The 16,822-nt window shown below is 38.0% G+C and overlaps 1 protein-coding gene across 2 annotated transcripts; it reads left to right on the top strand.

The window, feature by feature from the left end:
- The first annotated feature begins 1,827 nt into the window (after window positions 1-1,827).
- On the top strand, window positions 1,828-16,016 carry LOC113410687 (uncharacterized). 2 transcript variants are annotated; one of them, XM_026665347.2, is made up of 7 exons: window positions 1,828-1,964; window positions 2,978-3,087; window positions 9,292-9,345; window positions 10,126-10,209; window positions 10,959-11,052; window positions 12,411-12,481; window positions 14,308-16,016. In XM_026665347.2, exons 1-7 carry the CDS (start codon window positions 1,891-1,893, stop codon window positions 15,813-15,815), a joined length of 1,995 nt encoding a protein of 664 aa, XP_026521132.1. In that variant the 5' UTR covers window positions 1,828-1,890; the 3' UTR covers window positions 15,816-16,016. The 2 variants fall into 2 exon arrangements, with proteins under 2 accessions (XP_026521132.1, XP_087806359.1); XM_087950233.1 differs by lacking the exon at window positions 9,292-9,345.
- The last annotated feature ends 806 nt before the right edge of the window (window positions 16,017-16,822 follow it).

Below are 16,822 nucleotides of genomic sequence, written 5' to 3'. Positions count from 1 at the left end.
GTCTTCCATCCTTCCAAGGTCAGTAAAATGAAAACCCAGATTGTTGGAGGAAATATACTGACTCTGTAAACTGCTTAGAGAGGGCTGTAAAGTATAGTGAAGTGGTATATAAGTCTAAGTGCTATTGCTATCTTGCAACTCCTTTCCTGCTATTCTCTTCTGAAGATTGGCGGGCTCATTCAGAGTAGATGATAATGATGTGAGAGGTTACAAAAATGATAGAAGAAGACTTACTTTGTGAGTAAAAATTATTCCTGGCCATCAAACTATACCACTGGATTCTGCCCCAAGTCTTTATCCGTTGTGTGACATCACTGTCATTGTTCTGTTTGTGGAATGTTGACATAGCTCAATAGAAGCTTCCATTCCATGGACTGGAACAATAAGCTCTGTTGCCTCTGTCTTATGTTTTCTCCCAACCCACTCTACTCAGACGGCAAACTTCTCTTTTACAAATTTAATTGTTGCATAGAAGGACATTTGTGCCCACAATACTGAATATAAGCATTTGGATTAATGATTGATGCATTGACCATTTTTACCAGCAAAGGTAAATGCTATTGTTGTATTACACCAAACAATATTAATAAAATAAATCTTTTTAAAAAATAAATAATTGGAAACTGAAACCATCAGTCTCTTGATGATACCATACTTTTTAAAAAATAGTGATAAGGCACAATTGAGTTAATGGTATAAAGCACGATTGTCTTTGCTTGCTGCAATCAGTGTTTTTATTGTTTGTTAGACAGAGGTAAGAAATTGAACATCAAGAAAATTACTTAAGAATTGGCTACAGTGTCTAATGGAATCATAAGTGGCTGAAGGATCAACCATTTGGGAGAAAAGTAAGTAGTATTTAAAATATAAAAAGGGTCAGGGTTTAAAAAGGAAGAAAAAAAAGTCTGCAACTAGGAATCTACTGTACCATATCAACAAATTGTCTGTAAGGCAAGGGATAAAAATGAAGGCTTAGAAGAAAAGCTTCAGAAAAAATAAAGTGTTGCATCCTGGCCTTCCATTTTGCCTGTGAGAAACAAAAATAATGTGAACAGAATTATGACTATATGAATAATAGAACACCAGAGGTTTAATTGAGTATAAATTCTGCCACAGTTAGATGAATTATATCAACAGGAAAATTAAATTCTAAATGCACTGAATCAGCCCAAGAAATCTGGCACACATAAAGAAACACACAGAGGCATCTACTAAAGCGTATCACTTTTGAAGCCTCTTAAAGTCATTGTATTCCCCCAAAACATGCCTAAGATTTGGGTGCTGTCTTCCCAGTGGTTTTTTACTGTTATTTTTGGTTTCATTTTAGTAGTTTAATCATATGAAATATCCAATGCAAATGTATATGAGGCTTATGGCGGAAGAACAAAGATGCATTTGAACTTATAAGATTAGACTAGTACATTTGGACAAGTGGGATAAATAAAGAGTATTTCAGTTTGGTTTAGTCACTAGGAAAAGTTGTAACCTGGTTGGTGCAATTGGGAAATTTTGTCTTGGATCTGTTTTTGTTTAGTGCACTATGTTTTTTTAGGTAGGCACAGAAGGAAGACACAGCTGCACCATGAATTTAAATAGATTTCCCCCAGATTAGATTCCATAATAATGACATGCTACATCATGGTGCAAAGTATGCTTTGTGAATGATAGGGAAGAAACACATGTTGGAGAGATAATGGAAGTGCGTGCTTAGGCATCAACTCCAAATTCAGCTCAGCCATCACATCTTTTGTCCACGAACAAAATCTGTCCCCCCTTATCTCAAAACTACACAACACATGTGCCTTCTTGTTGTATTTTCAGGTAAAAAAAAAACATTCTCACATCTGGCTGCCATTTCTCATCTTCCTTGCTAGCCCCTGTAGTGGATGGATGGACATCATGATGGACTATTATAAAGTTTTGGACATTTCCCAAAGTGCCTCCATGAATGATATTAAACGAGCGTAAGATAAGTCCTTGAAATCATCTTTTTCCTTATACAATCCCCGCTATCCAAATATGACATTTCTTGCTTCCTTGTGAATTTGGCTCACAGGACCATATAACAGTAACTGGTTCCTTTTTGAAGTTTTGTTCTCGTTAGTTGTCATTTATGTCTATGGCAATGATGGAAAAAAGCACATTACTGTGATAGGATTCCTCCATGGATAATTTAATCAGAAATCTGATCATAGTCTCGTCCCTATTATTAGGAATTACTCTCTCTCATGTGAATAATGAGAAGCTGTCTGGAATAATGATATTTAAAAAAAGATTATTTGCTTCCAATCAGAGGTGGTATTCAGCAGGTTCTGACCAGTTCCGGAGAACCGGTAGTGGAAATTTTGAGTAGTTTGGAGAACTGGCAAATACCACTTCTGACTGGAGATTTTACAGTATCTTCCCTTGCCATGCCCACCAAGCCACACCCACAGAATCAGTAGTAAAAAAAATTTGAATCCCATCACTGCTTCCAATATATGTGGATGTTTGCATAGAGGGCTGAATCAGTAAAAACCTATGTATTGCATTGTCTGCCTTAGAAAGACAATATCCATTCTGGCAATTTTTGGCATGGATTTTTTTAAAAACAGGAGAAAAATCACTACTTAGATTTACTGTCATCTAGTATTCATAGCTATTGTATGCTTCATCTCCTGATTTATGTAATTCTTAATGCAAATAGCTTGATTTTTTTTTTAAAAAATGCCATTTCACCATTTCCCAAACTTTTATATGTATATTTATTTGATACAAGCTTTTCAATGCACATTTTCTCAATATGCATTCTTTTTCTATTCTTGCGCTACTTGTGCCATGACAAAATTAAGTGGAAATATTCACATTTGCTCCCAACATAATTTATGGTGGAATTCTTGTATATCCTAGCTGGTTGATCGCAAACATTGTTGCAGCTCTATTATGCATTTATTTGTTTGGTAATTAACACTTGTTATACTTATGTGAAACTATGCAGGTACCGGAGTAAGGTGCTCAGATGGCATCCAGATAAGAATCCAGAGAACAGAAAAGAAGCCGAGCAGAAATTCAAGGAGATTGTTGAAGCTTACAAAGTCCTTTCAGATAGTAAGAACCCTTGTTTCTTTCTTGTGCCCTTCTCTTTTTGGGTCTTTGAAGAGATTCAATAGCTCACTCTCATTTATTTTTGATCAAGTCATCCAAATACAAAACATCTAGGGCAGTGGTGCGTTTCAAAATTTTTTACCACCAGTTCGGTGGGCATGGCTTGGTCGGCATGCTTTGCGCGTACGCACACACTTTGCATGCGCGTGCCAAATGCACACTTTGTGCAGGCACAGAGACATTTTTTTTTAAACAAGTTTTATTAATTTTCAAAACACACAAATCATCATTATCCATTACATATTTAAACCTTTTTCTATTATAAATTTAACAAGTCAGATGAACTATAATTCTGTTTTAAACCATTTCCATATAAACATACAAAAACCCCTTATCCATTTTCTCTTTATTTCTCTTTACTCTTATTTCATTTTATTATTATTATTTCATCTATTTCTTTCTGACTTAGTTACCATTATTCTCATTCTATATTTCTGCAAGGTTTCATTAATTCTCCCCTCCCCCCCAAAAAAACATATATACACAACACACAAAACATAAAAAAATCTTTTTGGAAAGTAACTTGGACCCAGGTATCTCTTTCTTCATGGACTTCCACTGTATTCATGCTCATATTACATATCATTACTTATTTTATTTACCATTCTAAGTCTTCTATATTAACTTCTCCCCATATTTCACTCTTTTTAATTCTATCTTAATTAATCATCTTAATTTGAGTCATTATATTTGTATCTTTTGTCCATTCTTTATTATACCTTTGTCTCATTCCTTATAAAAAAAAAAGAAATTTCTCCTGAAATCACTAATCAGAGTATGATGCCTTTCTATCTCCCCACTAAATTAATCAAGTTAATCTTTAAAATAACACCCAATACCCAATCCGATTTTGCTTGGTACATTCTAACGGAATAATACATCCAGAATAATTAAATACATAGTTAAACAATAAATCTAAATATTAAAAACAAATACTATAATAAAATTTTTATAATAACATCAATACCATAATCTTGTTAAACTCTTTAATTAAAGCTCAATATTCTAAATCTCCCCTCATATTATTAAATTTTAAAACCAATCATTATTAACATTTCAGCATTTTAATCTCTTATCAACTCTTAAGCCATTTAAGTTTTCTATTTCTAATACAATACTACAATATCATCTTATGTACCTTGCAAAATCTCTCTGCAGAAATTATACTTATCCTTTATCCTAAAAAAGATTCCTTTTTCCCATTTAATTTCAAAACTTTGTAGCTTTTCTCCACCTTTTCTCTTCTTTCTTCTCCCAACAAACCTTTCTACCCCCCCTTCTTCTAGCCTCTGCCTTACTGGCTTCCCTTCTCTGTCGTATTCCTCTTCCCTTTTGTTTACCATCATTATATTGATTTTGCACCTTATTTTTCCCTTTCTTAAATGTTTTTTTAAATCTTAAGTCCTTTATTTCTCTTCCTTTCCCTCTTCCTTCCCTCTTGGTCGAGTTCTGAGATTTATTAAAGATGGCTTCCTCTCCTTCTTCTTCTTCTGCTGTCTTCATCTGTTGCAATGTTTGTTGATAGTTAGTGAGCGCCATTTCCAAAAAAAGGCAGGCTTCTTTCAAACCAGCTTTACCATTTTTTTTGCTTGCTCATAGTCCCTTCTTAGTTCCTCAATAGAAGGAGCCATTATAAATCTTTCTTTTCTTTTCTTTTCTCTTACAACAACCAAAATATTCCAAAGGAAAAATAAAACAATCCCAAAGTTATCAATCAGTCCAAACCAAGACAGAGTTCCCACTCTCTCCTCCTAGGGTAGTATCAATCAGAAAAAGAAAGTCCAAATCTATTTCTTAAAATCTTATTGCAATATATTTTAGTCTTTCAATCCTTAAGGCATCTCCTCCAACAAAGTCTTAGCATACAAATATTTTTTTTTAGTCCTCTCTTTTCCCACTCATCGCTTAGAGCCAGTTTTTACCTAAAAAAAAAAAAAAGGTTTCTTAATATTCACTTTTTATTCCGTGAAAAAGAGGGTAAGCTATCCTTTCAGCACCATCAAACTGCCGCTTTTTTTCTCTTCTCGAAGGTATCATTCAGAAAGTCATACTTTTCAGGAATTTTGTTAAATATGTCTTAGAGTCCTAGGAACCAAGAAAAACTTTCTCCAAGCACTTTCTCCACTTCCTCCTGCGCATTCTTACCCGGCTGCCAGCTTCTTTGTGGCGGCCATTACGGACCGCCACTGCACCGTCCTGGGAAAAGGGGTTCTGCCGGCCGGGAGGGGGTCTGCAGCACCCCAAACCCCTCTCTGGATCCCCCTACCTTCAGCTGCCCCTGCAGGGCAGCCTAGCTCCGTATCCGTCCGGATCGGAGCCCAAAAACGCTAGCGCGGCAGGGGATCGCGCAGCCGCAATCCCTGCCGCCGCTGAAGCCGACAAACCGGAAGTCTCTCGCACAGAGACATTTTGACTCACTTCCTGCAATCCTGCACTCTCCCTGTCTCTTCAGCAGCTGCCGCGCGGCAATCTCCTGTGCCACGCAAAGCAGCTGCGCTTCAAAAGCAGGACATAAATATTATCATGGGGGCCCGGGCAGAGGGTGGGCCCAACAGGAGAGCGTTGGAGAAAACCGGTTTGGCCTCCGCTGCTCATTGGCGCTACCGGCTCGGCAGAACCGGGCCGAACCGGTAGAATACCACCACTGATCCTAGGGCAGGGGTAGGGAAACTTGGCTCTTTTATCACGTATGAACTTCAATTCCTAGAATTCCTGAGTGAGCCACAAAAGGTGACCCATCCCTGGCCTACTGGTTTTTCAGTTGTGGGGGAAATTTTCAGTTGTGGGGGATTTGAATGGGACTGTTTAATATACACATGTAGGACATATAAAGAATATATATAAATTGATTTCCCCCACAACCGAAAAACCACTAGGCCAGGGATGGGTCACCTTTTATGGCTCACTCAGGAATTCTGGGAGTTGAAGTCCATAAGTGATAAAAGAGCCAAGTTTCCCTACCCCTGTCCTAGGGCATATCATGTTTCTCAGAAAATAAGACTAGGCCTTATTATTTTTTTTTAGACCCCCCCCCCCCAAATGGCTAAGCTGTATTTTTGAGGGGTGCCTTAATTCCCCCCCCCCCCACATGCACCCTTGTCTCTCCACCAGGTTGCTTCTTTAGTGGCCATGAGGAGTGCCCCACGCGCACCCTTGCTTGCCTAAGTATAGCCTGCCGTCGTCCACTCTGAAAAGCCTGGAAAGCCTGGCCACCATGCTTCTTTTGAACCCTGCTTTCCCTGCCACAATTGTCGCTCACCCAAAGCCCCACCACCACCTCGCCCTCCCTTTCTTTCTCATACACGAGAAAAGCAAGCAAGAAAAAGATAGGGAGAATGGGGGAGGCACTTTCGAATACATCCAGGACTTTTCGCGTTGTCATGATCAGCCCCTGCCATGAATGTGTGTGTGTGTGTGTGTGTGTGTGTGTGTGGAGGGGGGGTGTTTCTGGCAGAGATTAGGGAAAAGAGGGGGTGGGTTGGAAGAGATTTTCCCCATGAGAATGGGGAACGCTGTCAGCCTTCAAGATTTTCTCCCTTTGCTTTGCATCTTTCGGCTGTCATAAGTAATGGGGGGAGGAGGGGGGGGAATATGGGAAGTGAGCTGGAGGTGTTACAAACTAGTACTGTATAAACTGGGTGGGGGGAGAGTACATTCTTGCTTAGGTTTCTATTTCTTGCTTAGCTTTCTTTTCTATGCGCAGCTGCAAACCTTTATCAAACTATGCCAAGGTCAATGGACAGAAGCCTCATCACCACCTGAAGATGTCCACATGATGATATTCACAACTTTTAATTGGAAGAACCATTTGAACTATTGGGGGTGGGAACATTGCCATCAATTTGTATATGTGATTTACGCGCCTATTTCCTCAGATTCAGAATTCTTTTGTTGCTACCACTTGACTTCCAGTAAAAGATATCTTTTCTCTAATTAAAAGAGTCTTAAGTATTTCTTTCTTGGATTTTGAATGGAGCACCAGCTGACATTATGCGCAATGCTTGTACGGTGTGATTTATCCAGGCTGCCCTCTCCTGTTATCTCTGTCCTTGGAGGAAAAACGGGGTGAGAAGAAATAGTAGCTCGCACAACATACTGAAAAGCTAACTGATTTGGGTTTGCAAAGACCGGGTGATTCCAATGGATCCTCCCGCCCCCCCAATCTCTTTCTCTAAAGAAAAGTGGCTCCAATGCTAAGAGCGAGGCAGAATGACAACGATTAATAAGAGACACTGCATTGGATGGAAGCCCCCCCCCCCGAGTCTGTGTGCATGTGTGTATATTCGGAGATTGGGAAAACTCTGGAAGCTGTGAGCAGAGATAACAGGAGAGGGCAGCCTGGATAAATCACACCCTACAAGTATTGTGTTCCCCATTCTCACAGGGAAAATCTCTTCCAATCCACCCCCTCTTTTTTTTAAATCTCTGCCAGAAACACCCCCCTACACAAACAAACAAACAAACAAACAAACACACACACACACACATCCATGGCAGGGGCTGACCATTACAACGTGAAAAGTCTTGGACGCGTTCAAAAGTGCCTCCCTCCCTTCTCCCTTTCTCTTTCTTGCTTGCTTTTCTTGTTTGTGAGAAAGAAAGCCGGGGGGAGGTGGAGGTGGCAGGGGCCTTTTGATGAGAGATGACCATGGCAGGGAAAGCAGGGATCAAAAGAAGTGGCATTACAGAGGCAAGGGAGTGCGATCTGATGGACAGGCGAGTCGCGTGGGATGAGTTGGGCAAATTCCCCCCCCCTCCGCCCTTCCCCCCCCCATGCCTCCTCACCTCATGTTGTAAACGGCCGCGCATGCACTTAAATAGGCCCAAATTTTGGAGGCAGGCCTTAATTTAACTGCATGCACACAAAACAGTGCTGGGCCTTCATTTTGGGGTGGGCCGTATTGTTGGAGAAACATGGTAGGTGATGACTGACACTGGAATGAATTTAAATGAAAAGCAGAAATAAAAATAAAAATATATAACAACCTCCCCCAACATTACATTCATTACACCAATGAAGACTCAATGATCCAGACCAAAAGTGTCTAAATCATGACAACTGGACCACGATTGCAAGCCACTTGGGGGAGAAACCCCTGAAATTGGTATGGCAAGAGTTGGTGCAAGTCTGTAGAGATTCTCAGTCATCCAGGTCATGGTTGTCCCAAAGATGCTTTTTCAAGAGGCAAGTGGACTTTTTTTGTTTTTCCTTTCTTGTTTAGCTTCTCATCCAAGAAGCTTCTTCAGCTCTGACTGGATCCTTCCATTCCCCATCATACAGTCAGAGCTGAAGAAATTCTGAGAAGCAAAACATCTTCAAAGAAAAAACAAGAAAGTCTAGTTGTCTCCCTAAAAAAGCACCTTTAGGACAAGAGTTGGTACATTCCAACGACACTCTGACTCTCTGCCTAATTAATTTTGCTCTGACTGATGAAGTTGCAATGAAATGTCTCAAAATTAACAAAGTTTGGTCCCGTTGCCATGATTCAACCTTTAGACATTCCATACATTAGTTCTCCTCCCAATTACATATAGTAAAATGATGCAACTTTGATTTTCTCCAAATGCATATGAATACCTGACTTTCTGTTCATGTAATCAAGATGCTTCAAATACAAAAGATCTGTTTCTTCTGTTTATATTCTGCACATATTGTAGGCTTGTTGACCCATTCGGTCTCTCTTGGTTTTTCCTTTAACAGATTAAATAAGTGAGCTTCCATCGGTGGAATATAATGCTCTTGTTTCTTTCCTTCCCTTTGTAATTCTTTCTGTGACTTCCAAATTAGCTGTGGAGGCTTGGTTGGAGGTGGAATGAGGTGGGCAGTTCCCTCAGAACAATATTAAGTGCAGGCTGCACAGGGAAGATAAAATTATGCTACTCCATTCTGCCAATATTGGACATATGCAATTGAATTGTACTCTTACATGGTCTCTCTTTGTGTAGCTGTCTATCTAAAAACATGTATCTGCTATCACTGGTTTTATAAGCCCTCTTATATTATTTCTTTATAGTATCTCATTGTACAGTATACAGTGAGCTGCTATTTAGTGGCGGAAATCAGAAGCAATAATCTTGGAATTATTCAAAACTAGTGATATGGATTCAGCATTAAATTCCCATAGGATGATGTCTCTTTTATTCCAGAAGGTACTCGTAACCACCATGATGGAAGTAGCAAAGATACTTCCAAAGGAACAAGTGAGTAAACTAGAGGAGACATAAGGATTTTTAAACATGAAATCAATTATTTCATCAAGGGCTTGATATCTTTAATAATAATGAATATACACCATTGGCCTTCTTATACTCTATGATCTTTAATAAAGAAAATAGAGATTGGATGATTTAAAAGACTTTGGAGGGAACCAAAACCTGTTTTTTTCCTCCATTTAAATGTGAACTACTATGACGTATGAAACAGCAATAAGAAAAAAAAAGTGTACTGTAGCTAGGAATTTTGGAGGCTACCATCTGATAGATATCAGCTTAGAGCAAGGCCTGTTTTAGAGGCAGGGTTATCCAAATTATGGCTTCATATTTGAAATTGACAGATGAATTGACACTTTTCATTCAAAGCAGTAAAACAAATAGTTAAGATGTAATCCCAATTGTTGGTTTCCTCGATATTTGAGCTCAATAGTTTGTTTCCTCAATATTTGGACTCAAAGGTTACAAAAATCTAGTTGAATGGTATAACTGAGTTTTGCTTAGTTTATTTTTTTATCCAGGCAAGAATAGGCTGGAAGGTTCCCCCCCCCCCCACTGCTTTGCAAACATGATTATCAAAGACGAGCTATTCTGCACGAATGGGAAGAATCAATCTCTGAGCAAAGATCTCTACTGATTGCTTTTCTTAATATCCCCATTGATCATCCAACGGTTTGGGTGATATTATTTCTCATTAAAGTCATTTGCTTTACCCAGCACTCACTGCATACATACGTAATGGTCTCATTTTTTCTTATTTTCTCTTCTTAGAAAAAGCTGAGGATGAGAAACACTTATCAGTATTTGATCAGGATGGCATCAAAATATTCTTCACAAGACAGCGTTCCTCTTCCGGTAATATTATATGTAAACCCAATCTAGCCCCCCCTCCCCCAATTCACAATTAATTTGGAATAATCATCGTGATACTTCTTTCTGCAGTAAATTAGCCAGACCTTCTTTTTAATAGCCAAATTTGAAGGATTTTGACTGAAGTGGAAAATTTAGTTTAACAGAAAACAAAGCAGAAGTAAATGATGAAGACTGCATTTATCCAAAAATAAAAATAAAATATTTCCCATCATGTGTGCCCATTTCATTGTTGGCTCACTGGTTTGATGAATTTGGCCTTTGGCATTTAATTCTTTATTAGCAAATTTATATCATCATACCATCTTAACTAAATAACACTGGATGGCTTATAAAACACTAAAATAAAAACACTGTGTCAAAGCTGTAAGGCAACATCAGATTAAAATAATTGAGGCTCTTCCTATAACTGTCTAATTACACAACAATAAAACATATATATGGACGCCACTAATCTCCTGTCCCCAGGAGGTCTTCAAGGCTTGTATGATGAGATACCATGGCAACAAAAATAAAAATGGAAGGAATTAGATTATTTTACTGGGCCACCAGAAGGAAAATAATTCTAGTCTTCATTTATTTAACAAAGGGAGAAAATAGACAAAACTAATGGAGAAATCTGCAGGACAGAGAATTTGTAAAGAAGTTTGGACCTTCTTTACATTTTGTAAACATTTACGTTTCTAATGCATTTAAAAATGATTCATTATACATATATGCCCCCTGTGTTTCAGATTTTTCTGTATCGTTCTTCAGTGCTCCTAAAAGATTCCACCACTTTTCTATCATGACTGCCATCATCAATGGCAAAAAGATCACAACCAAAAGGTGAGATGCAAAGTGGATGCCTTTCTATGACTCCTTCACTTGATACTTAGATCTCTCTGTACAGAAATGTTAATGTCTTATTTGTGTCTTTAAAACTTCACACACCAATAGTCTAATACAAAAATTAGGACTGGTGGAGAATAGCAATAGCATTTAGACTTATATACTGCTTCACAGTGCTTTTAAAGCCATCTCTAAGCAGTTTATAGACTCAGCATATGGAAGGATGGAAGGCTGAGTCAACTTTGAGCCTGGTGAGAGTTGAACTGCCAAATTGCAGTCAGCTGGCAGTCAGCAGAAGTAGCCTGCAGTACTGTACTCTAACCACTGCGCCACTGTGGTTCATATAGAAGATCTGCATTTCTTTCTACTAGTTATCATTCACTTTGATAAAAGGAGAATTAAAAAAAAACCTTTCAAAGGAGAACAAAATTTTGGATAAATTTTTCTCCTTAGATATCAATGGTTTTAACTAACAACCTTGCCAAGAGAAGAATATGTGGGTGAAAGTATTGCCTTTTATTGTACAGTTACCTTTTCAGTTATTGATAACTCCATTGGTTTCCCATGCTTCAAGGAAAGCCTCAAGGGAGGACTTCATGGAGGCTCCCAAACTGGGCATTTTTCAGTTGTGATGCCACTGCTTCTTAGATAAATATGTAGAAATGTCAGCCCCATTTTTCCACTTGAAAGCTGGTTAAGAATTTGTGTCCAAAACTATTTTTCCCTGATATACAATAGTAGTCAAATAACAGATTTTGTCTTTTACACATTGCAAAATGTGAAAGGTGGTGCTCTATCGATAAGCACTTTTATTTTATTTTGTCATTTTAATAGTTATATTAATTCACTGTATATCTAGTTTTCTCTCTGTTCCTTGTAGAACGGTGGCAAAAAAAAGAAATTTTTGAAGTGTGGATTTTCAAATCTTTCGTGAAGAGAATTCTTGTATATAGTTAAATTTTATGAAAAATGAGAGGTAGCAATATCTCTATGTTGCTACAAAGATATATCAAGAGCTCACATTCTGAAGGATAAATTGATTCTTAAGTAAAGTCTTCTTTGAGTTGAATTCAATCTTTGTTGACATTTTGGATGCATTTTATATAACCCTTATATTCTCTGCTGGCTTCCCATCAAAGTATACTAACCAGGTCTGACCCTGGCTGTCTTCTCAAAATCAGCCAAGATCTGTTAGATCAGTGGTTCTTAGTAAACAGTAAATAACTCAAGCTGTCAAACTGCATAACAAACAAGACCTGTTAAGTTGCTTTGAAATCTAAACAAGAAATTACAAGTGCCTTTCCTAGAACCATTATATAAATAATGAAGTAATTGACCAATACCTCTCCTTTCAGGCATCTTGAGAATGAAAGCAAGTACTTGGAAGTTGAAGAAAATGGGAAGACGGTATCTATCCATGTTAATGGTAAATTTGAATGGATCAAATGGCACTTTCTTTTTTCCAGTGTGAAATATTGATTTTAATGTTCATGAGACTTCTTGAAGGCACCTGATTTTTCAAGAAAATACTTTGTGTGTCTTGATAAAAATTGTGACCCCCAAGACATTTCTTTCTCAAGGAGGGCAGAGAGGTAGGCAGGCAGGCAGGCAGATAACATACAAATGTCAGCAATCTCTTCCTACAGAATTCAAGATGAATTGGAGGGACTTAGCTTTCTTTTTTCTGAATTGTAGGTCTCAAGGGATCCAAACAGCCAATAACTAAAATAGGTGAACAGAATTCTTCTCAAAGAGAGTCAAATCCAAAGAGAAAAAAGAACTAATTTGCACTGGGTTTTATAAACTGAATGTGTTCTGTTGCAACATTATGCTGTATTTCCAATTTGTCTGCAACAACAGAAATCAAGAAAGAAGGTTAATCAAAGGCACTGTTTATAATAAAATAAACTGCTTTCTGCAATACAAGCAAAAGTAATTGGTTAAATATTACTATACTACTTTCAATTAGAGGCATTAATTTTTGTTATCAGTCCTACAGCTCTTTTAATGGTCTGACTGTTAGGTTTTGGTTTGGAGCATTGTACAAATGCAGTTACTGTGGCTTGTATACCATAAATTATAGCTTAGTAAATTGTGGAAATCTAGCAAATTGTAATTTATGAAATAAACTATGGTTAAATATAGTATAGCCTGTAATATTGCCAAACTAACCATTAAGATATTTCTTTTTCTTTTACTGAATTTTAGCTATATACATCCTTATTTCATCTATATGGAATAGATTCTAGAAGTTATAAAATGATTCAACATTGCTTTTGGGGGAAATTCTTTTCATGTGAATAGCATTACTTCCACTCTTGTATGTGTAGTTTGATTCAGCAACAGATATTAGTAGTTTACTGGGTATTTTGACAACCATTGACCAACCATTGGTTGAACAGCTGCTAGTTGTGTATGTAGCTGCTAGTTGCTATGTTCTTATAAATTTTGCTAAATTTTGATGATAGTATACCGGGGTTTTTGCTGCGTATGATTTATGCCAACTGTTAAAAATACAGGCTGTTATGTCTACATAGAAATAAGTTATGCTGATGGACAGTAAATTCTATTAATTAGAAATTACTCTTTTAAGATATATAATTGTTACCTAAAGGATCCTGATTAAGAATATACATACTTGCTCCAGAGTCATGTGTGAAAGAAAAAAGAACACAATAGAACCAGATCAAGATATTTGGCTTGGTTGTCCAAAATACAAGACAACAATTCATTTGCTTACCACCTACAGATGCTAATTTGATTCCCCAGGAGAATAACTTCTCAACACTGAAGTTTGATAGCATCTTCCACAGCATCTGATCATTCCCTCCTTCTGGGGAAAAAGAGCCAATCATGTTGCACATACTATTAGTTCTTTGAATGCTAATATGTTCTGCAAGTAGTTTTCTGAGTAATCTTGGCTTGTCACTAACTGTTAGTCAAGGCTACCTTTCAAGTCTGTAGGGAGGATAAAAGACCAGGCATGTCACTTAGAGCTCCTCAAAGCAGGAAGAACAAATTATAAAACAAAATACAATCACAGTGGATTATTTTATGATTTTCAAATAACTTTTGCCTGATGTCTCCAACAAAAAGCCTAGATCAAGTAAGCTAGACATTAATTTTTTCTCTCAATCAGTGACTAGAAAGTTTAATAATTCTCCTATGCACAAATGCTGAGCCACGATGTAAGGATGAGTCTTAATCATATACCTATTTCTATGGTTGAGTAATGAATTCTGCTTCTTGCAGGGATTCCAGTTTATGACAGAGAATTTAATGGATCAGTAGGAAGTTTGGCTTCAGATTGCAGGTTGGACAAGGGACGCTATCGTCCAAACAGGCGGCGTTTCTGGACTTATGAAAGGCGGCAGTGGGCCGATGAATGGCGGCAGTGGGCAAGTAAATGGAGGGACTGGGCTGAAGAGTGCCGTGATTGGGCTGAAAGAAATAACAAGACAAAAAATCAGGATAATGCTGGGCATCACCAGGCAAATGCATCAGAACATCCAAAAGCTAGTCAAGAGCATCTCAAGTCAGACAAGAATTGTCCTAGGCCGGGTGGAAACCTTCATGGATTTCCCATGCCAGGGGAGGGGAAATGTGATTCAAAAGAAGGCCATAGCAAAACAAATAAAGGATCACCTCAGTCAGAAGAGGAACACTTCAAGCCAGATACAGGATACTTTGTTTTTCCAAAACCAGGTGAGAAAAATCCTCAGGTGGATGAAGGGCATCCTAAGTCAAGCAAGAGGCAACCCAAACCAGAGGAAGGGAACATTTTGAGAAACGTTGGTATTGTTAAGTCAGGGGATGGACCTGCAAATCAGGATGAGGGACATCATAGAACAAAATATGGAAAGCCAAGGTCAGAAGATGGTCAGGCCAGGCCGGGGAAAATGCATCTTGGATTACAGAAATCTGACCAGGAATCTCCCAGTCCTAAAAATTCAGATCCCAGGGGCAATGTCACTCCTAGGAAACACATTTCTGAATGCAACTCTCAGGCTGAGACAGGTGAACCCCACACTGAGAAACAGGAGCCACAGTCGGAAGGAAACAAGAGCCATGCTGTGAACCTTGAAAAGAAAGATCTAAAGGATGAAAAATTGGAAGTGGAAGTCCAGAAAGATGGGATTCCATTAGAGTCTGAATCAGAGAAGAGAATCAAACTGAATGTTCAAGAGATAAAGTATTCTCTTGATCCCAAACAGGCTCGTGAAGGACAAGGGTCTGGCTCTAGTGCCACAAGGTTGTACCTGAAAAGGAAAGAGCTCCAAATCCAGACAAGAAAACTGTATGCCAAAAGAAACAAGTCTCAAGTTAGGACCAAAATATCCTACAGCTTTAGGAGGAACAAAACTCAGGCAGGAAAACACAGGATCCCTGATGGGCATAATAGAAGAGAGTTGGAAGGGAAATTCTACTTTAATGAATGCATAGAGATGATTCCGGTTGGAAAGATGTCACCTGCAGGTAATAAGTATCTTCTCACAAGTAGAAAGAAAGGCCCTCTACCACCCCTCCAAAAAGGTGAAACTCCTTCCCAGGCAAAAAAGAGGCTGCCCAGAAGAAGGACATATCCCTCATTTGAAATTCAGAGTGAAAAGCTTCATTCTTCCTCTGAAGCCAAACCGCCTTTGAACACACAGGGCCAACAGCAAAGGAAGATGACAAAAGTGCCTTGGGTCAGTGGACACCTTCCAAGTATTCAGGGTCGGAAGTTTGGAACAAATCAGTTCCCAATTATGAATCGTTGACCATTTGATGGATGCAACCAAGCTAGCACTGAGCAAGGTTGATTTCTGTGGTTCACAAGCTGTGAACATCCAGATTTCTGCATTCCAACCAGGTGATGCAGAATACTACATTGTTGGGCTCCAACAGAAAGGAAAGTTCTAAGAGTTCATGGTCAAGTGAAGAAGGTATTTTTTTTCCCCAATAAAGGAAATTTAATGTAATTCTTATTGTTCTCTAACTGTTCTTTTTTTTTATTGCCTTGAGGATGCCTTGTCAAATCATATCTTGACTAAAATTTAGCAGTGCTTCATAAGATAATGTTTTTCAGGCTGAATTTAGTTCCTAAGCTGTCAATTGCAATGTCCAGAATAACCAATACAATAAGATCAATGGAAGATCTCATTTCAAATGAGTTTGACGCATTGGACATATCATTGAGTTTTCTTGGCAATAACATGGAAGGTTCTTTTCTCCTTTCATCTTTCAAAAACCTGCTATTTCCTGATTATTTTCTACTCAAATACAAATATGGTCAAACCTTGCAATAAAAATAATAATGATCAGATAAGTTGATGCTGGTATTTGGCCAAACTGTCATTATCAGTAGTAAGATAAATGTGTTTGTAGTATATAAGAACAACAGTCTTTTCAATGATGATGCACAAAAGGCTTTTTGAGATGTCAGACAGTTAAATTTAATAGCTTTATTTGCCAAGTAATTCTCTGCTATGCAAATATCTCATGAATTTGTAGCAGCGTCTCTTATTTCTGCTTTTGTACTCTATACCACCATCACATGATTAAATAAAAACATTATAAATGAGATGCTGCAAACCAGTTTAAAAAAGCAGTGCTTGTCAGCAATTTTGCTTGCTATATATTATGCCTTGAACTTTTATGTGAAATTCACTGTTTCCTTTGGGGTTAGCAATATTATGCAAAATGCTAAAACAACAACAACAAGGAAGAAGGAGCAAAAGAAAAAAAGCTATAAGACAAGAGAAAAGGAAATATACATAAATCTGGT

This window comes from Notechis scutatus, chromosome 1, assembly GCF_049901735.1.
Source record: "Notechis scutatus isolate UNSWTSFEM ecotype Mainland chromosome 1, rNotScu1.2, whole genome shotgun sequence".
Lineage (NCBI taxonomy): Eukaryota > Metazoa > Chordata > Lepidosauria > Squamata > Elapidae > Notechis > Notechis scutatus.
Note: the sequence above shows the minus strand (reverse complement) of the source record. Positions and strands in the feature narration are given on the sequence as shown.